Source organism: Motacilla alba, chromosome 8, assembly GCF_015832195.1.
Source record: "Motacilla alba alba isolate MOTALB_02 chromosome 8, Motacilla_alba_V1.0_pri, whole genome shotgun sequence".
Taxonomy (NCBI): Eukaryota; Metazoa; Chordata; class Aves; order Passeriformes; family Motacillidae; genus Motacilla; species Motacilla alba.
In genome coordinates this window covers 29878202-29899765 of record NC_052023.1, presented here as the reverse complement: position 1 = coordinate 29899765, position 21564 = coordinate 29878202, and the positions used below count along the sequence as shown (strand labels likewise).

At 49.0% G+C, this 21564-nt stretch overlaps 1 protein-coding gene across 2 annotated transcripts in view; it reads left to right on the top strand.

The window, feature by feature from the left end:
- Positions 1–21564, top strand: part of PBX1 (PBX homeobox 1) — a 129041-nt gene that overhangs the window by 103285 nt on the left and 4192 nt on the right. Inside the window, exons 4-8 of one of the 2 annotated variants that reach the window (XM_038143704.1) lie at positions 2814–3004; positions 4038–4173; positions 7241–7400; positions 14728–14840; positions 16347–16436. In XM_038143704.1, the coding sequence (XP_037999632.1) occupies positions 2814–3004; positions 4038–4173; positions 7241–7400; positions 14728–14840; positions 16347–16436 (690 nt within the window). The remainder of the gene's footprint in view (positions 1–2813; positions 3005–4037; positions 4174–7240; positions 7401–14727; positions 14841–16346; positions 16437–21564) is intronic. The other variant, XM_038143705.1, reaches the window with a different exon arrangement.

The following is a 21564-nucleotide window of genomic DNA, read 5'->3' as shown; positions in this document are numbered from 1 at the left end:
GGCAGGCAGGGAGCAGGCAGAGGGCTGATTGGAAGGATGACCTTTGGTGGCTCTCCTCAGCCCTTGCTGTCGCTCCCTTGAGGCACAGGGAGGAGCCTCAGCCATCCCACAGGGGTGGGAGCGGAGAGCGCATCAGGGATCATCTTTCAGGCTGAAGAGGGGTAGAGAGACCTCATGTCCTCTGCTACCCAAGTCTAAGGAGAGGCCCTTGGCACAGACAGGGACAGGCTTCAGGGAAGGACTTTCAGGACTTTCTGCTTCTTCCTCCCCTTGGGAAGGAGTTTTGTTTGTTTGATGTTCTGATTCTGGTTTTACTTCTCTTTTGCTCCTCAAAGAGACACCCAGGAGAGAGAAGCCTTCAGCCAGGCCCAGAGGGTGGAATGGGCCACATCTTTCCTTCTCACAATCCACTGACAGGGTTTGGTTTTGCCACTGAGTGGCTTTGCAAGTGGCTCTGCTGGTTCACCATCTCTGGTACCATCACCCACATTCCTGCAGCTCCATGGCTCAGGGTTTTTCCACCTCCTTCCCACTCTCTCCAATCCAGCTGTTGGAAGCTCAGCCCCTGGCTTCTCAGTCTGGCTGCTGCTGGGTCAGCACGGCAATCAGTGGTGATTTTGCCTTTAATGATCTTTATTTCATGCCAAGAGGAGATGATCTGAAATTGCTGGGGTGTCTGGATGAGCCAGCGCTCATCCTGGCAGATGGGAGTCAGCCTCTGGAGCTGGCCTTGGGGATGTCTCCTTGTTGGGTCTGAGCCATGGTGGAAATTCAGCTTGGAAGGGTGGAGTAAGACACAGCAAGTCTACAAATCCTGTGTTTATTTCCCCTGCCAGCCCCTTTTTCCCCATTGTGGCATGGGAGCTGCAGACATTGTCCCCAGAGCAGCCACCGGCATCCCAGGAGCACCAAAGGCTTCTCCAGCCATCACTGTCCACTTGGTTTTGGGGCTTCATTCTGGGAATCAGAGGATCCAGTCATGCCAACGAGGTGCTCATGGGAATGAGGGAGGGGAAAATGAAGTGGCCTTGATCTGGCTTCAAAATGCCCCCCTTGTCCCCTGGCTCCTCTCGCTGCCCTGTCCTCAAGGCACAGCATGGGGACAGCAGGAGCAGCCAGACAGTGCTGTGCCAGCAGCAAAGTAATTGGGATTGTTACCTGCTTGCCCTTATTTGTCAGGGCTCCTGCCTCACTCAGGCTTTAATTATTATCCTTATTTACTTCTTACCTGATGTGCCAGGAGCACAGAGCTGCTCCTGTGAAGCACAAGGGGCTCTGCAGGACACATGGTGGGGCTGTAGGAGGAGGGGCAGTGGGTCAAAAGGTTCATGGTCCTCCTCAGAAAAATCTATAGCTCCTCCAGTCACAACCAGGAAAATAGTGGCTGGGACTTCTTCATGCTTTTTGTGAATCCTAGGGCTTCATCTGCCCCAGCTCCATCCATGATCCCCCTGAGAGCAATGAAATCAGGTCCTGACTTTCCCAGCATGATTGTTGGGAGTCTCTCACACCCTGTGCTTGACAGACCAGGGAGATTTCTCTCTCCCTGATGCCTATTTCAAGCTTAGCTAGAAACAGAGGCCAGACAAAGTTAAAAGGATAAAAGTGGATATATTTAATGGAAGGCCTTCAGGTACATGAAGGGCAGATGAAGCCTCCCCAGGGGGCTACACCCAAATTGAACCATGTCATGAGTTTTTCAGACACATAAAGTTTGGTCTATTTGCATATCAGGAGTTAATTCTCCAATTACAGCTTCAGGTAATGAAGTCATATACCTGTAGTTTGCTCCCCTCCCAATTCACTTTTGTTTATACTTCTCAGGGCCTGAGGCAGTGAGGTGTCCTTGAGTTTCAGGCCCAGAGGAATTGTTTTGTCTGACCAAAACGTGAAGAGAGTTAACTAACACTCTGTATGGAGTTCAGAGTTATACACTAATGCAGTACAGGATCTGAAAAATACAAAAGCTAAAATCCTAAGGCATCATCCCCTGAACCCAGCACGTTCTTGCTCTGAGCCTGCTCTGGAAAGCCCAGCCAGCGAGGCCTGTGTGGGGGCATTAGTTGTTGGTTTTTTTGGGTTTGGATTGAAGGTACTTGAGATAGTAATTTGTGTTCGGACTCAAGTGTTTATTATTTCTTAGCAGTAAAACAGTTCTGTAAACTGTTGTAAAAAAAACTGTTGTAAAAAAAAAAACTTGTAAAAAAATAAAAGTACTGTAAAACAGTACTGTGAGTTCGGCAGCTTTTCATTAGAAGGCACAAAATGGCTAGCAATCTCTTGTTACAAGGTCTTTTAAGACTAAACTATCCAATTAAGAACTGACACCTAGATTATTTCCCCTTTTAGCCCAATAACTGATCCCACAGGGCCTGCAATGTGGACTTTTCTGCTCAATTACAAAATGGACCCAAACCCATGAAGAAGAAGGAAGAAGAAGCATGAAGAAGAAACCCAGGACGACACCCTGTGCCCTCCATCTTGCTTCCATCCACAGCATACTAAAAATCCCAAAACCTAAATTTCTCAACAAATGATACACTTACACTACTCTCTATAATCTGTTTCACACTTTTGTGGGTTCCAGTCTATCTTGAAGTCTAGGAAACTTTCTCCATGAATGAGGGTCAAAGTCAGTGCTCCCCTGGAGGTCAGGGCATCCCAGAGCAGACAAAGAAACATTCCCAGTGCCCTAAATTTCCACAGCCTGCACTCCCATCTCCTCCCGTAGCCACGCTGCCTCTGCCCTATCCTGGACACCACCGAATGACCTTCCCATCCTGGGGTTTCTTTTGCTTTTCCTGCCATCCCAGGCGTGCAACGAGTTCACCACCCACGTGATGAACCTGCTGCGCGAGCAGAGCCGGACCCGGCCCATCTCGCCCAAGGAGATCGAGCGGATGGTGAGCATCATCCACCGCAAGTTCAGCTCCATCCAGATGCAGCTGAAGCAGAGCACGTGCGAAGCCGTCATGATCCTGCGCTCGCGGTTCCTGGACGCACGGTGAGCCCACAGCCCACTAAACCTTTCTGCAGTGCCCTTCGGGTCCAGGAGGTTCATTGGGCAGGTTTGGTTCTGGAGTAAAATGCAGGCCCAGCTGAAGGGCTGTGTCTTGAGCCAGAGGGGGTTTTTGCCTTCTTTTTTTGCCATGGTTTAGTTGAGGTGTTAGGGCAAGGGTTGGACTCAATGATCTTGAAGATCTCTTCCAACCTAGTCATTCAGGGAATTCTGTGAATTCTTTATCCCTTAGGTGTCTGTGGCTCAACAGGGGAGGGGACTGCAATTCAAACCACCCATTGGTGAGGCTCCCAGCTGCACCTTGAGAATTGCACATCCTGGTTTTGCTGTGGCAGAAGGAAATCCTGTGGCACATTGCAACAAGCCTCTGTGGTGCAAACATGCACTTCAGTTAGGGATGAAAGTTTATCCTCCAGGCCATCCTGTCCCCCTCTAGATTCCCATTCTTTTCTCACTGTTTTTATTGCCCCAGATTTTCAAGTTGCTGTAAAATTATTTCATTTCCCAATCTGTTTAGGTGCAGTCTGCAGCTTGGGCTGTAGCTTGCTATGGGGAGGAGAGGCAGCCACACCAGGGGTACAAGGAAGGAGATGGCAGACCGGTAGTAATGCCTAGGTGTGAATGGAACAGACTTCCCCAAGGATATATTCAGCTCTACTTCCTCAGCAATGAGCCTTGCAGAGTAGCACTGTCTTTGGTCACGACAGCCAGGTGTCAGGAGTCACCTTCCCAGGTGGAGGAGCTGGATGCCAATTTTCAGACTCCACTGTGAGCTGGAGGATACAGTGATAAATTTGAGATGGAGACTTGCTTGCTTTGAAAGGTGCTGAGAGAGCAGTCACCAGCAAGGGGCAGATCAGAAACTTCCTGGCCGTGAGTCTTGCACTCCATGCAAGCAGATGGGGGAGGGAGGAAAGTGAGAAACTCAAGAGTATCTAAAATTGCTTTCTATTTTTGGATCCCTGGTGCTGATTCCCTTTCCTTTTCCTTCTGCTTCCCATTCTTTCTTCACATGAAGGCGGAAGAGACGAAACTTCAACAAGCAAGCCACGGAAATCCTGAATGAGTATTTCTATTCCCATCTCAGCAACCCTTATCCCAGTGAGGAAGCCAAAGAAGAGCTAGCCAAGAAGTGTGGCATCACAGTCTCACAGGTGAGAGAGCTCAAAGCCTGGACCTACCTGCGGGAAACCTCAGCATGGGGAAGGGTATTCCAGATCTCAGACCAGTCAGCCATGTTCAGTGTTGAGCATTTAATCATTAAATCAGTTTAGTGCAAGTTAGTGAGAGTGGGTGGGAGTGCAGATGGCACTTGCAGATTGAAGCCATGGATGGAAAAGGAAAGTCTGAGGGTGGATTTAGGAGGTATGAAGGCTCCATGGAGCTGTGTGTGCAGGCAAGGTGTTGATGACACAGAAATTATGTGGTAGCACCCAGAGGGGCAAAGTCTCCTCAAGGAATTAGTGCTGGCCTGGCCTGCAAGAAGAGCGTATTTGATCTGTAAGTCCTTTCTTCAGGGGATTAAAAGCAGTAGGAAGAGTTGTGCAGGTTTTGCTTGATAAGATAGAATGGACAAGTCCAGGTGGGAAGGATCTGGGTGCAGCAGTTACAGTTTGTGCTCAGTGAGGCTGGGATTTCTCAGGGTCATTTCTCTCAGTCATTACCCTTGTACTGCAGAAGATGACATCTCCCTGACATCCCACAGAACCTGGTGGTTAGTAATGACAAAATGAATTATTTCCATGTGTTCCAAGGAAGCCACACAGTTCCTGGAGTCCATAGCTTTGATCTGGGAGGTGCTGTGATTTGTGAAGAGCACAGCCAGCCCTTGAAACATTCAGCCATACATTGCTCAGGCCTGCCCTTCTTTATTTCTTCCCTTTTTGGAGCAGGCTCTGTGATTGAGAGCCAATCTTTGTGGCCTGTGGTAGGCTTGTTCTCATGAGAGCTTAGCAGCCCCTCTAGGCTCCTGTGGCATTCCCTGCCTTGGGCTGCTTCCCAGCCCCAGGCACGTGCCTGCTCGTCACTTGAGTAAACTGCAGACAGCAGCAGCATCTGGTGTCCTTGTGGGAGCGTGTCTGCCTTCAGCAGGAGCAGCAGCATCCAGGGGAAGGTGTCATCACCGTGCTGAGTGCCTGCTGAGTGACTCCAGTTGCCTCCCCTGGGCTGGAAGACCCAAACGTTGCTTCTTCCCAGAGTTACCTACAGGAGACAGCACATACTGGCTTAAGTAAAGCTCCAGCTGTCCCAGTGCTTCCCCTCTCACTTCTAATTCATCTGTTCACACTTACAACTTTTCCTTTGCAAAGACAAAATGCCCAGGAGAAGTGCTGTGCTTAGGAGGTGGTTTTGAGTGTGCTGTATCAAGGCTGCTTTGTGCCTGTCTCCAGGATCTGCCTCCCTTCTTCATCCAAGTAAGGCAGAAACAAGCACACATCCAGGTCTGGTTTTGCTGAGACTAAGTGGGAACACAGGTCCCATGAATGTGTGCAGGTCCTGAGCAGAGTTGATCTGAACTCGGAGTCTGACCAGATTAGGCAGGTTCTTCACAGATTTCAAAATGCAGATAGGTTGTGGTGGCTGGATATTCCAACCTCCTGCCCTGTGGTGCTCAGAGTTCACTCAGGATGGGAAGCCAGATTGAGCAGTCATGAGGAGATGTCCATGTGGAAAGATCATGAAGGAGCACATTGTCATTAGCAACAAAGCTGGACCAAAAGGTGGAATGGAGCTCCTTGCTAACAGCACCAGCTCCTGGTGGTGCCATCAAAATGTTTGCTCCCAGATGTGGGCTGGGTGCTGATCTGAGTCTCTGCAGGTTATATTTTCTCTTTCCTGCTCTGCAAGGTTGGATACCTGTAGCTCAGTATCCATTAAATTGGTGGAAGCCGCTCCCATGTGGAAGCTGCTGGATGCTCTAATAAGCACTGCAGATAAAAAGCAGCACAGGAGTAAAAGCTTATGGTTTTCAGTTATCAACACCAAGCCCAAGCTTTCCCTAAGATAAGGAAGAAATCATGGGCTTCAAAGGATGAACATCCATTGTTGTCTTCTGTGTCTTTGGCTCTTGCTCAGTTTATTTGGAAGAGGGAACACTGATGTACTTGCTCACCAGCAAGCAAAGGGAGAATGGCCTTGGAATCTCACCAAAGGGGTTGGTCTTGCTAGCTCAAGATTGCAGCTCCCAGCAATCCTAGGAGTGTTGGAACTTTCTGGAGAGCTGCAGCATCTTCCTCATTTGCCCATTCCCTTTATCCTGCTGAGCTCTCTCAAACAAAGTCAGTAGTGGCTGGAAGTTGTCTTCTGCTTAAAGACCTGCACATAGGAAGACATTACCCTGATTCTAGATAAAGGAGATAAAGGATAGATAAGGAGATAGATAAAGGAGAAGCTGAGATAGATAAAGGAGGAGAATAATAAAGATAAAGGAGAAGCTGAGGGCTGCTTCTCAAGCTGTAGGGTTGAATCTTTCCTATGTTTTCTCTGAAATAGTTCAGTGTGAGATAGTGCCCACGAGTGAACAGGAATATCGTCAGCATGTCTCTGGGCAAACACAGTGGAAACATCTTCCACCCCTTCCCAAGGCACACACTTCTTTCCTGGGGCCAAAGTTAGATTTTAAGACAAGTCCTGTGCTCCTTCTCCATCCTTCCCCTGAAGTTCCTGGTTCATGCAGTGGCTCGTGCTAAAGCTTGCAAAGCCAAGCTCAGTTGGACGAAGAGCATCCACTCCTGGCTTTGTGCCCTGATTCCCCTCAGATGGCTCAAAAGAGAGCTTTGCTGATACTGAGCCAATTCTGTGTATCAGCCAGGCCCCAGTCAATTCTCTGATCAATCAGGGCATCTATCCCATCAGAGGGATACTGAGGAGGAGGCAAATGAAAATGACATGCACCTGTTATCAAATTGTGCAACTTTGGGGTCATTTGACTTTGTCGTGGTTTTTTGAATCCATCTTAAGATTTTTGTGGGGTGGGTCTAGTGGTTCCTGTGGAGCATCCCATCTATAGCAGAACCAGCTACACCCACACAAACCCAGTGCTCCCATGGGGATCCCATCACCTTTGCTGGGCTTGGTGTGGCACGCACAGGTGGAAGGTGCTGGGAAAACTGAGGGGAAAAAGTGTCTGTTTAACCTGAACTAATCCACCTTCCTCACCCAGGTGCACTTGGCAGAGCTGAAACTTTAACTTGTCCTTGTCTGCTCTTGAACTCGCTCTAGGTATCAAACTGGTTTGGAAATAAGAGAATCCGGTACAAGAAGAACATAGGTAAATTTCAAGAGGAAGCCAATATTTATGCTGCCAAAACGGCTGTCACGGCTACCAACGTGTCAGCCCATGGAAGCCAGGCTAACTCACCCTCAACTCCCAATTCAGCTGGTTAGTTTTTATTTTTCTTTTGTTTTGGGTTGTCAGTGTTCAGTTTTTTGTTCGTTCTCCCCTCTTCCTCTAGTCTCTCTCTTGTTTTTTCCTTTTGGTGATTTCAGCTTTTATTCTCTGGGTCTGGTTTGCTCACTTTCATGGTCTTAAAAAAAAAAACAGAAGAGGGAAATGGGTTTGGTGGGTTTTTTGGGGGTGGGTTACTTTATTTTCTTTGCTTTTTTCCTCCCTATTTTCTCCTTTTTTTACCTCTTCCCCTTCCCTGTTCTGTTTTTTGTTGGAAAAAAGGATGTGATCATACTTTGTGACTGGTGATGCTGTGGTGGGAGTTATATGCATGTATGGTAAACACAAAACTAGAAAAGTGGTCCACAAAGCGTTGCTGGGATTGCTTGCACTTGGGGGAGAAAAAAAAGTAATAGAAAAGTTATTGTGTAATGATTTTATTTCACTGGGGCTGAAAGCATGAAAGATCCTAATGGACAAACCACAGCATTTCTGAGATGTCCTAGCTCATGCCATTTTGGGGGTTGTTTTGGGTAAATTTTTATCCTTTGATTTTCTTTCTGTTGTGGTTATCTCTTTGATTGCTTACATGACAGTGTCTGGATCACCTGCAAGAGTGTGCTCTGTGTGAATTTTATTTTCCCTTTGTGTCAGTGCAATCCAGAGAAATTCATGGGTCGTTCCCTTCCCTTTCCCCTCTTCCTTCCCATTTGCTGTGGTTTCCATTTGTTTGTTTTGAGAGTCAAAGGCACAGAGCACTTTGCCCAGATTTCAACTCCTCTGCTAGAGAATGATGCTCAGTTCATGTGTGGTGCCTGCTGTAAGGTTGGCCAACCAAAAAACAATCCGGGGCTTAGGATCCAAGAGCAATGGAAAATTTGGATTTGTTTACAAGGAGAGGGAAAAAAATAACTTCATGAGTGCCATACACTTTGTAATCCATACAAATATCTGTGTGTCTTGTTTTCTTTTTAGGGGTGGGAGGGAAAGTGGGAATGTGCCACTCTTGAGCCTTTGAGCTGAGTGTTTGCTCACAATGCCCTTCCCTGGGGATGTGATGCTTGGTGTTATCAGAGTGGCAGGAAGGGAGCAGAGAGGATGGTGGGCAGCAGGATGTCACACAGGCCATGCAGATACTGGCTGCCATCAGGACACGCTTCTGCAGTGAGCACAACCCTGCTTGTGTAGGTACCAGAGGACTCACACTCCAGGAACACCCCTGGCTCTGGAGGATTTGAGAGCCAGGGGTCACACTAAGGGAGGTAGCAGTGACATGGGTCTCTGGCTGGGACAATCTCTCCCACCTTTCCCTCACCCAGGGCTGTCTGCTCTGGCTCAGGTGCTCTGAGGGCTTAGGTGGATGCAGCAGAGTTCTGCAGAGACAGTTTGCTGGAGTTTTGTTTGATTCTTTTTGGTTTGGGGATTTTTGTTCCCATTCTCTCAACTGATGAAGATTTAACTGCATTTTCAAAAATGTTGTTCTTTCCAAAGAGCTCACGCAAAATACCTGGTCAGGTGGGCTTTCCTGATGTTAACAGCCCCTTTAGAAAAGGCTGGAGGGAATTCTGCTGGAGGGGGCAGAATTGTGTGTGTTGAGGGAGGGACCTGCTGCCTGTGATGCTGTCCTGCAGCCCACATCAGTCTGGACCAAAGAGATGCAGCTTTCCTTCTTTTCCTCTTTCTTCAGCTGGAGTCAGATCCAAAGATCTGGAATAGCAAGGGAACAGATTCAGATTACCTGAGTGGGTTTGGATCTGGGCTGCACATAGGAGAATAAGCATTTCTTCAGTGCCTGACCAGTTAAATAGTGCTCCAGAGCAAGGCTGTTTCCTCACCTTCCCCACAGGCAGTAACGCGGTTGTTTCAGAGATAAATTGGCCAGTGCCCTGCAGTAAACAGCTGAGATAATCCCTGGATAACACTGCTCTTTCACGAAAGGACAAACAGTCCTGTTATTAACAGGGAAAACTTGAGCTCCTGGGTCCTCTTTGTGGATCAGTTGTCTGCAGTCTGGAGTCATTGACCTCTTTTCGCGTGCCTGAAGTGTCAGCGGTGCTAAAGCAGTGCGAGGGGAGCTTGCAGGCCACAGAGATCCTTCTTCTGCTTAGAAATAAAGTGTTCCTTACCTGGCCCAGGTCCCACACCCTGCCTGTAATGCTGCAGCAGTGGCAGAGCTGCGGGGAGGCCCCGCTTGCTCTGGGTCAGCTTGCAGAGGTGGTGGGTTTGGGTGTCCTTGTAGGTCCTCTCCTGAGAAGACAGCTGGAATTGCATGGGATTTTTATCTCCTGACAGTTGAGATCCTCCCAGCTGAACCACACAGATGTAACAGCTCAGTCAAGCATCCCTGTATGTCACATTTTGGGACAAAGACACGTCCTGAGGACATTGTGTGATCTCCCCTGCTTCAAGTTGTCCTGTAGGTCCTAGCAGCAAGAAGCACACCTGTACATGCTAGGTCTGAAATACCTGTCTGAGAAAGACTGGGACAGTTGTGTCCAGGACCATGAGCCATTGGATGTGCTGAATTTTCCAGGGAGGATCATGGAAGGTGATGAAGAGGTGAAGAACTAAGATGGCCAATGCCTCTCCTTCTACACCATGGACTTCTTTCTGTTCCCAGATCACTGGCCGAGACTTTGGTGAGGAAGTAGCCTGAACAGTGATAGGACTTTCTGGGAATTTGTAGGACTTCCTGGTTTAAATACATTATATAGAGCATGTGGAAAGAAAGTAAGCAGAGGACAGGTCATGAGAAAGAAGTGACCAGCAGTGCAGTCCCTGGAGAGCTGTGATGTTGAAAGAGGAGGTGGAGCTGGATGCAGTGGGACCTGGAACAGAAGCTAAATTCATTTCTGCTGTGGCCACACAGGCCCATCTGTTCTCTCATTGATGCCCATGTTACTGGAGATCGGTGAATGGCTACAGTCAGTCAAAGAGATTGGCCACACATTGACAAGGGCAAGGATTGCATCTGTCTGGCCATCTGGCACGTTGAGAGCAGGGTCCCCCATCCTCAGTCACCCAGGCCTGAATGTCAAACACCTTTTCATCCGGAATACGCGCGGTTGGGCTTTATCGGCCAGATGTTCAAATAAGCTGAGAAGTCTGGCTCATTTGGGCTAACAACTCCCCATCCTCACTTTGATTTCCTGGACAATCTCAGCACAAAAACCACATGGCAAATGAAGGCTGTTTTATGTGGGCAGAGCCTTTTGCCAGCTAGAGTCCTCAAGGGCCACACACAGGTGATGGCATCCAGTGAAATCTTGAATGCAGAGCGGCCAAAATTGTCCTGAGCTGGTTTTTTTCACCTGCTCATCCTTTTGTTTTGTAAAAATCTTCTTGTGAAGCTGCTGCCTGGAAATGTACTTCATCAGGCACAGGTGTCTTCTTTGCCTTCCTCCATTTGTGTCCAGAACACACCACTGGAGAGGACTCTGCTTCAGCAGAGACTGTTCCAGTCGTGCTTTCACTGTCCTTGGTGTTTGGCAAGTGAAAAAGAACAAATATCCAAATATCCTGCTGGATCATCCCTGGCTTTTGGACCTGCACTGTGGCTTTGTCCAGCTAAGGAGCAGCATAGTCCATTGCCACATTCTTCTCTCATTTTTGGCCACAGTTAGAGGCACCACAAAAAGTCACATGAGGCATAAATCTTGTGCTCCCAATGCATGTCTGTCATTGCTGTTGACTTCAACTAGGAATCTTGTAGACATGACCGAAGTCACTTCAGAGGTTCAGCTGGATCTCTCTTGTTGGTGGTAGGTGGAATGAGGCAGCAGATGAGGATGGCTTGATTTCAGCTCCAGTGAACACCATTACCCTGTTTGTTTATTCGTGGTACCATTTGAATTGTAAGCTACTTTAGAGAAAAGTACTTAGTAGAGGTCCTGGAAAATTTGAGGTGGAAGTTGAGACTGTCAGAACACAGAAGAGATCAAAGAAGCTGGAGAAGAAGCTCTCGGATTAGCTGGAAAAGTGGTTCAAGAAATACCAGCGGTCAAGTTTGTGAAGACTTTTGAAATAGAGGCAAAATTGAGGTGGGCTTTGCTCATCAGAGGTGTTAGAGGTGGAAGAAATCTCTTAGAAGGCATTATTTTGATGTAGGCTTTCACCCAGGGCAAGATTTGACTGCCAGAGTTTTCCAGCATTCTTTCTAAAGACATTTCCAGCACTCTGTCTAAAGCTGGTGCTGATAGAAACTCAACACCAAGGAATAGTGAGGATAAGTCTTGGCTTTAAAAAGATGTCTGGATGCTGAAGATGAAAGACTCTTCCACACCGCTGCAACCATGGGTTTTCTGATAGGTTTTTTTAATCTACCTACAATAATTCCAGGGACTTCCACACCAAGATCAGAGCACTTACGTCCTGGACTCACTTTTACAAAAATGTGAAGAGCAATGGAAAATTGGGATTGAGAAGCTCAAAGATGAGCTTCTCTCATTTACAACCTCTCAATTCCTGAGGAATCCCAGGCCAAATTACAGCCACCCAAAAAGCCTGTGATGCATTCAGGAAAAGAGCCTTTCAGAGGGACTGGTTAGATTTACAGTGGACCTCCTCTAGTGGAAGGACTTGACTTATATTCCTGGATCTCTGTGGAGGATATCTGAGTCTAAATTTTCAGGGCTCTTCACACAGCTGCCCCCTCTCCCCTCTTAGCTGTGTCTCAGCCTTTGGGCCACTATGATTTTGGGCGTGGTGAGTGCAGAGACAGCCGAGTGCTGAAGCAGCAGTGTGGCAGTGCAGAGGGCTCTGCAATTACAGCTCTGATCCAAATGCATCCATACATGCGGGGCCATTGGTATGCGCATATTTATCTCTGCATCCACATCAGCAGCAAGACATATTTACCGTTTAGATATGCACATATATTGTAAAAACACCCCTTGCCAATAGCAGTGTATATCTTGTAAGTGACATTTCCAGCACTCCTCATGATTTCCAAGACACCGTCACTCTTCAGAACTAGAGTTTGTGGCTGTTTGTTTATTTTTATTTCCTCCCTCCCAGTCTCAATTTTATGGCCAGGTTTGTTAAGTTTCAATAAAATATCGGTTAAGTTTATGGCATTTTTATTTGTTATTGTTGTTGTAATTTTCTTTTGGTAGGGGAAGGTGGGATGAAATGTTGCTCGGCTGGGGGCAGAGTGATAGCAGTGCCATGCCAGGTGCTTAGGGATTCCAGAGTCCTCTCTCCAGCTCTGCCACTGATTATTTGTTTGATCTCAAAGATTTCTGCTCACCTCAAAAGAGGAGGGAAATATTCTCTGCTTCTTGTGAGGGGTAGCTGCAGAGTCTTTTGGTTCTCAGCCACTGTGGGAACACAAAGCTGCATTACTGCCCTGTGCTTTTATTAAAGTGGTCAAGGCAGTCACTCAGAAAATGGGGTCGGAAGCATCTTTGTGTGTTTGAAATGTGCCCATCTTCACATTGAAAGTTGAGCACTGTCAGGGTGGGCTGGCCCCAGTCTGCCAGCTCATTTCTCTAGGTTTTTTGCCTTCAAAGTAGCAAGTAACCTGAGAGGTTGAGAAGTGACAGGAGCCCTTTGCCAGCTGAGCAGAGGAGGTGGTGGTTACAGCTGCCTCCTGACTAGTCCCAGTTATTTTACTCAGCGCTGTGGGATTGCTCTCTGGAACAGGTTGGGCAGGTTGACAGTGAGCACAGACAATGAGCTATTCCTGGTTTCACAGAGCACCAGTGGGAGGGTCCTGATCCAAGACTCAGTGTGCTCAAGATGAGTCTTTCTCTTGACTGTCTTGGGTGTTGTATCTAGCAGTGATGTTTCTGCTTTGTCTGGATTCTGAGAACTGCCAGCACCTGACAAAAGAGCTGGTCACTAAGAGAGCAGCAGAGAATGTAGTGAACATGAAGTCTCCAGCACAGAGCTCCCACCTGCTCCCTGAGCTGTGTCAGAGGTGGCTTCCTTCAGAGGAGCCTTCCTGGTCCACCTCCAGGGTGCACCTGGGGTCTGTCTCTGTTTCTTCCCTGTCCAGCAAAGGGAGGGGGATTGCCAGGCATTTCTCAGAGCGTGCACATGAGCCACAGTTGGGCAATTCCACCAGGACTGTGGTTGCCAGTCTTCCAAGCTGGAAATGGCAGTGTAGATAATAAGAGTATATTTGGGACTGGAGCTGAAAGCGTAGCTGACCTGGGCCCCTGAAGTCTCTCCTTTCCAAGGCTAACGTCATGCATAACTAAACCTTGCACGTTGAGCTGTCTCACACTTAACGCGCTGATCTGCACGATAAATTCTGAAATAATCCCATAAAATCTTTTTATTTATTTTTAACCCCCTTGCTGCCTTCCCTGCCTTACAGTTACATGATGGTTTGTTTCTTCTGTTAAGTGGTTGAGGAGGCGCTCAGATACCTCTCGAAGCTGGAGGCATAAAACTTTTATTTCTGCAAAGGCAGGATTTATTTTTTCTTTTAATTTCTGATTTTTTTTCTCCCGATCCCACCCAGTTGTCTTCACTGTTACAATTTTTTAGTGTAACACTGACAACTGGTGCATGCAATGGGGAATTTGCTTACAGAGCTTGTTCTTCTGGGGCAGCTGGCCCAGGAGGGCTGTGACACCCTTGTGTTCTCTCATGGGCCATCACAATGAAAGACTTCTGCCAGCGTGATGGGCACTGGGAGTCTAACCCATGTGCCTTCACATTTTTGTGAGCCTTTTCTCCTGGTGCTCTGTCGTTCCCACCAGTGATGGGTTCCTGATGTCCTGAAGGCAAACCCCATGCACCATTCCCTCGCAGAGCCCCACGTGGCTCAGCCAAAGCTCCAGCCATGGGGCTGGATGGGCTCTGGATGTCTCACCCTGCAGGGAGCAGTACGGGCTAGAATTACCCAGCCTGTCTGAGCTTCTCAGCATGGGCTTGGTTCACCCACTGCAAAGGCTTCTGCTCTTGACAGCAGGGCTTGTTTGAGTAGATCTGGTCTCTAGTACAGTCTGCTGGGTGGACACCTCCAACAACTGAGATCCTTCAGAGCTGTCTGAGGGATTCTGATGCTGTCCAAGTCCTCCAGGCTGTATTTTGTTTGTCTCAGTCAAAAGCATGAAGAATCTTTCCTTCCTCCAGCTGAGGAGCTGTTGAAGAATGTTCTTGGCATTGAGCTGTAACAACATGTGGCTTTGAATAACCTCAAGAGTGCATCCTTTTTTTTTTTTGCTCGCTCTGTTCTTCATACTACTAACCTGACCGTGTGTTTTGTTTTTGTGGTTGCTTTGCATGTTGTTCCTTCCTCTTGGCTGAGAGTCATGGGGTGGATCTTTTTCCTTTCTGTGATTCAGGTGCCTCACTCTTTCCTTTCCAGGTTCTTCCAGTTCTTTTAACATGTCAAACTCTGGAGATTTGTTCATGAGCGTGCAGTCTCTCAATGGGGATTCTTACCAAGGGGCCCAGGTTGGAGCCAACGTGCAGTCACAGGTAGGGACCCATCCGATGTACTGCCAGTGAATGCATTAGTGTTGGAGGAGCCTTTGATTGTATTGGCACTTCTCCCTCCCGTCTGAAAAGAGCAAATCTCAACCAGCACAAATCAACCAACCAACACTTAAAAAAAAGGCAAACCAAACCAAAAAAACAAACCAACAAAAAAAAAAAAAAAGGCAAGAGGAACAACCACCAAAAAAAAAAAGAAAACCAAAAACAATCCAAAAGAAACCAAAACCAAACACCCAACCAAACCAACAACCATGGTCTTGAGGAGACTTGCCCACACTTTGTGAATGCATTTGGCTCTGGCTTGATAGTCGTACTAGGAGGAGAGAAGGTGTAGAAGAATAGGCACAAAGTCAAACAAAAGCAGCTCAGGTTTAGGTTCTGCTTGCTTTATTCTTCCAAGGGAATGGGCCAGATGTTTGGACTGGTGTCTCGTTTTCCAAGACTTCCACTTACTCCTTTGATGCCAAACTAGGTGTCTGTTGAAAGGCAATAAAGGTTCAAATAGGTAGATAATTTTTTTAATTTATTTTTTTATAATTAAAAGCCACCCTTGACCATCTCCCCACCTCCCCAAAGTACAGGCACTCACACCACCCCTGTACATACCAGGAGGAGAGAGCAAGGGAGCTTTGAGCAGCAATGCTGAAACATCAACCCATGCTTGGAGCAAAAAGAAAGAATTTAAAATAGCCAGGATCTCACTCAGATCTCCCACCTCCCATCCGATGTCCAGATATGCCTCGAGTCCCCTCTCTGGCATCTAAGGCTCTGTTCTGTGCTGAGAGACGACAGCCACTCTGACACTTCTGCATTGGGCAAGGAGAACTCTCTAAAGCTGAGGTTGCTCCCTGGTGGGGCTGGATGTGGAGCACACATCATCCATGGGCAGTGACATGTGCTCACCACATGTGCCACTGCTGGGGCTGGGCTGGGGTGTGAGGGAGAGGAACGGGGCACCCAGAGAAGAGCTGCTGGTGCCTTTGCCGTGGTAGGTATATTTCCTTTCTGGGCCCTCCACAGTGGAGGTGCTCAGCCAAATCCAAACATCTCCTGCTGCTGTGAGCAGTGCTTGGGGTCAAGGATGGAAGGGGGTAGGGATAGGAAGGTGGGTCCTTGAGCACGATGATGGAGATGGCTGCAACAGTGTGCTCCAGGAGATGCCACCCCTCACTTGTCATGCTGTTCTCCCTCCCCACTCTTTTTGTCAAAGGACATGGGACCAAGGAGAGTGTGACAGGGCCGCTGGGGTGGGCAGGGGATGGTGAGGGAGGCAGGAGAGGTCCTCTGGCTCATTTCTCTCCACAAGACCAGCTGCGGCTCTCTGATCCCTCTTCGATTGTACACCTTTATTTTTATTACGGTGATGACCGTGATCATTGTTATTCGTGTTTGTTTGCTTTTATCTTGCCAAAGATGAACGGAAGCAGCTTTGGCCACTAACCTTTCCTTCCCTCTAATTTGTGTCTTTGTTGTTGTTGGTCTGTTTAGGTGGATACCCTTCGCCATGTTATCAGCCAGACAGGAGGATACAGTGACGGACTCGCGGCAAGTCAGATGTATAGTCCGCAGGGCATCAGTGTAAGAAAAAAAACAGGCTTGGGTTCTGGTCTTTTGAGTTGTTTTTTTTTTTTTCATTTTTGTTCTCTCACTAGCAATTATTTCAAAGCCATAGGGCTCAGAATGCCACTTAGTAGGACTTGTCTTTGCTTTTACGGTCACCTAGTTTATTGCTTCTGTATCGGTCACGCCAGCGGCAGAGCTGTGCCCACAAAAAAAGTGGCAAAGCCGGGGCAGGCTGTGTGCAGGCAGCTGGCGTCTCGGACTGTCACAGCCCATCAGCGTTCCCCCGGCACCTGCGGCCACGCGCGCTTGGCCGACAGGAGCTGCTAAACAGGTGACACCTCCTGTAGCCGTGGTGGGGAATGTCACCGCAAACGCCCCAGCCCAGTGGTAGCTCCATGCTGGCGGCACCATCCTGGATGGTTAAAAATAACCCATCCCTGGCCAGGGTCTGAGAGCATGGCGGCAGCGTGAGGTTGGCAGCGATGGCGCTTGCGAATGAAAGGAGGAAAAAAGCCCACAAAGCCAACCAACATCAACCCAAGAAAACCTCGCCCAGGCGGGCTGGGGGAGGATGCGAGGGGGAGGGCGGTCTCTGGAGCATCTTCTCCTTGTTCTTGGGTGCGCTGGCGGGTTCTGACTAGCATGAAAATTCGTAGCGACAAGCTGTGTCGCACAGGGGGAAATCGATCAGACACACACAAGGAGAACCCAGTGTAGATTCGGGACAGCAATCCAACTTCATTTCTCAGATCAATCGTCCACCATCTCAGCTGCAGTGACAGCAAGCTGGGAGAGGAGGGCAGCCTGGAAAAGGAGGCTATGAGCACTGAGTGGGTGGTGGCAGTGGTGTCCGGGGTGGCACAGAAGAGGAGGCAGCTGGCCCTGGACATAGGGATGCTGATGGGTGAGATAGGGTGGTCTTGAACTGGTCAGAGAGGTGATGATCCTCTGGGTGGGATGGCGGTCCTGCGGCTGAGACGCCAGCACGGTGCCATCACCAGCCAGTCCCATCACTCTCCAGTCCGCTGGGCCATTTGTCACCCTGCATGTGACCATCTTGCAGGACAGCCACCACCAGCATGCAGAGAGGGCTCAGGGAGAGGGGTGCCCTGGGATGGAGGGTTCTGCTCCCCTCTCCTGCGGGCACCGGGGCTTAGTGGGCAGCTTGACGTCAGGAGGCAGAGGCAGGGAGGATTTGTGAAGTAATGTAATTGAACATGTGCAGATAATTATGTCTCATTACATAAGCCCCTTGCAAAAACGGCACTTGGAAATGCCACATGAAAGAGCCTATCGTTCCGCATTAATTTCTCCGTGTGCTGAATTTATTCCCTTTCTGGCTTTTTAATACTTGGAGAGTAAATGAATCGCAGGCTGATCATGATAAGAGATGATACTTTTGTATAAATTAAAATACCCCCAAGGAAAGAGGCTGAGCTGATTATAGTTGCAGTTGGCTTGGAAAATAACAGTGGGCTGGGTTAAGCCAAAATTTGGGGGGGAGAGTTGCTGCCAGGGATTATGAGGCAGGGAGGGTGTGATTGGGGAGAGAACAAGGAAGAGAGAGCGAAAACTCAAAAGCTGAATAGGACAAGGAGAGCTGGATTGGTGTTTCTGGTTGTGGTTCTCTGTGGGAGAACCAATGTTCCCATGAGTAGCAATGAGAACTGGTGAACTGAGAGTGGCAGGGGCTTGGCAGTTCCCTCTCTGTGTCCCAAATGGCGACATGGCATGTTTGGCATCCCTTGTCGTCTCAGGCTGGTTTTCAGGGAGGGCAGGAGCCCAAACTGACCCATACTGGATGTTGTCGAGAGGAGCAGATTGGCAAAGGGACTGCACCATGTGGGTGACTCCTCAATTCCCCATAAAGCTGTGGTAGGTGTGGGAAATGAGGCAGGGAGTCCAGAGCGGAGCACACAGTTCATGAAGCGCCTTCTGGCCTGCCTGTTTATTTCCCCTGTATCCCAGCCAGTGTGCTCCAGCCTGATTGTCACTCAATGTCTTCCCATCCGTTGAGGTCCCTTGATGGATCCCAGTTGGTTCACCCTGAGGTGTGGCTGCCCTTTTGGAAGCATTGGTGCTGGGGAACTCCTCGGTGCAGGCCGGGTGACCGTCTCCAACAGGCAGGGCTTCCCTGCCTTTCCCTGAACCCTTCCATGCCAAGGAGGGGCAGCAGAATGCAGAGCAAAGCTGATTGTGACACAGAAAGCTGCCGTCCCCACATCACCCGAGCATCCCCGTGAGCTGCTGGAAGGAGATGAGCCGAAACCTAGTCAAGAGCCCTGTCACTATGATGTCTGCACGGGGCTGAGGTTAAGTCATCCCTGGAGCCCGTCAGCACCGGGAAGTCAGCGGCAGGTTGCCCAGCTCCACTGCTGGAAACCTTGGCAGGGGAGACAACGCTCGGGGTTTGCCTTCCTTGATGGAGGATGAATTTTTAAATGCGTGTAAGTCGTGACAGCTGAGAAGAGGGATCTACCCGCAGCCCAGTTCCTGCGAGGCTCTGCTGCTGTGGCTGACAGGCTGTTCCGCAGGGCGGGAAGGGCTGGAGCTGGTTCTGCATCGTTAGCAGGATAATGGGCAATGTCCCAGCCATCGCCAGCGCTGTGACCCACAGCTGAGGCACAGGGAGAACTGAGCCTTCTCCTTCACAGGTGGGGACAGCACCGGTCCCAGCAAGGGATGGGGACACTCTGACAGTGGAGGGGTGGTGGAGGGGAGCTGTCCTGTGGATACGCAGCCTTGGGTCACACTGAGAAGAAGTAGGGACCTCCCCTTCTTTCAGGTTTGGGGTGTGAACCACCCCTTTTGGCAGACTTTGAGGCTGTAGGGTTTTGCACCATGAGGTGAGAGTTGTTAAATGTCTGGGCTGTCTGGACAGTGTTTGTTCACAGGGGTCCACATGCATATCCAGGAGGTCCCCGAAGACCAGGGATTTCAAAGCATTTAGGAAAGCTCAGGTTCTGTTGGGTTCCAGTAGAAGCTAGTCGTTTATTGCCACAGTCCTCTGGAGGATCCTACCCCAAAACATCGCCTTTCCTGCCACTGCCCTATGGCTGTAAATCCATCAAGTGTTCTACTTCCCCCACATGCTAATGAATGAGTGAACTACAGTCATCTTAAAGCCCTCTCAGAAATTTGGTTTTGGACTTAATTTAATTTACAGATTATTTAAACGTGTAAAATGATGAGGTGTTCCTAAAGTTCCTCAGAGAGTGAAGGTTTTGATTTAAAACTGCTGCTGTGCAGACCTGCGCCTGTTTGCAGAGCAGTGTGTGTGTGACCTGGATGGTGGTGGCCAGTGGCAGGGTATGACAGGGAGTTTTGGATCCACTCTGGTCAGCAAGGATTGGTACAGGAATAAGCTGAGAGCTGCTTATTTGACCTGAGATCTTCTGATCTAAAAACCTGAGCCTTGGGAAAAAAAGTTGTTGCTCTGTTCCTCAGCCAGCCGCAGTTCACCATCATGGTCAAGTTTTGGTTCATGGTAACAACCACCAGCTGGGGTATGAAAGTTGGTCTGGCAGGGTTTCAGTGCACAGGCTCCATCCATAAGGGATGCCTTGGTGTGTTCTGACGGCCCTTGGGAAGGGATGTCCTAACCAGGCTGGATTCTCTGGTATGTGGTAGGAACTTCAGTGCATATTGTAAGGAAGCCTCGATAAAAGCTCTTAAGAGCTCAGAGGTCTGAAAAGGCATTGAGGCTGCTCTGTCAGACTGGCTGGTAACTGGTGTGTTTGGAGGCTGACCTGAGGCCCTGTGCCATTGTTGGTGGAACAAGGATTTGGTCCCAGGAGGTGGGGTGCTGAGACAGCCTCCTTGCTAAGCAGAAGGAGCCTTTAAAAATTGGCAGAAAGTCATCTCCCGGCCCCACGTAGGAGGCCCGGGCAGGGAGCCAGCCAGATTTGCTGGAGGAGATAAAAATGCTGAGACCTGTGGAACTGGGCATCAAAACCAGTTGCTTCAGTAATCTTTCACTGGGGTGCCTTATTTGGACAGTCACCAAGGCTTTACCTGTCCTTTGGCACCAGAAGGTGACATCTGAAGAGATGTTCTGGAGACCACTGCTCTGTCTTTGGCATCTGTCCCTCCTGAAGAAGTCACAGCCATGTGCAGGGGCTCTGCAAGGAGGAGCACCCTCCTCAAAAGACTCCCTTGTCTTTGAAGGAGACCCCAACTGATTTACTACACTCAAACCCCACGGGATCTCCTTGCTTGGAAGAGGTAGAACCATCTGGGTGGAACTGGATGAATCCCGCATGTGGCTTGGTCCATGCAGTGATGGAGCGAACTCCAGGATGAGTGAGGCTGGTGCCTGCATGCCCTCTGCCTGGGGAAGGATCCAGCCTCCTCATGGAGGACTTTTTATATCAAAGGATGGTGTCAAGATGTCATAGCCAACCTTGGGTCCCCCTTTCTATCACTTGACCCACAACCAACGCCCTTCCCAGGCCACACTGGCTTCTCCCCAACTTCCCATTCACTTCTCACTTGGATGCGACCAAGGTTGTGTTCAGCCACACTAACTCCTGAAGCACAGGAAGGCTCATTCCCAATCTGCAGTACCTTCCAAGGATTTTGGGTGCGTGATTGCTTCTGTGGCTGGCAGGCAAAAAAAAAAAAAAAGGCTAAAAATAGTTGAGCACAATAGGGCCAGAGCCCTGCTCCACGCAGCCCCCACCACTCTCCCCCCTCCTGCTCGCCGTAACGACCCTGCAAACACTAAATGGCATCTGAGTGCATTAAGCAGCAAACTCTCCGGTGACATAGCAATTACGGCTCTGAAATAGATTTGGTGCGTCACGGAAGATAAGGGTTTTGAAAGTTTCTGTTGTGATTATAGCTTGTAACTCCAACAAATAACAGGCTTGGTAATAAGAGGCTGCCAGCACAGCTATTGTAGCTCTCTCTCACTGATGGCACGTAAATTGCTATTAATGTCCTAAGTGTACTTGAATATGCCAGTCTCGGGGCGGCGGAGTTGGCTCTGTGTCTCTCTTTACGCGGCCTGTCATTGTCAGGCTGATAATCTACAGTAATTGCTGCCTCTTGCAGCAGTCCAAGATGTGTAAGGGTGGATATTGCCTCTTGGGGAGCTCAGGGATGGTGGGTCAGGGCCTGGCTCTGGGTGGGAGCTGGTGGG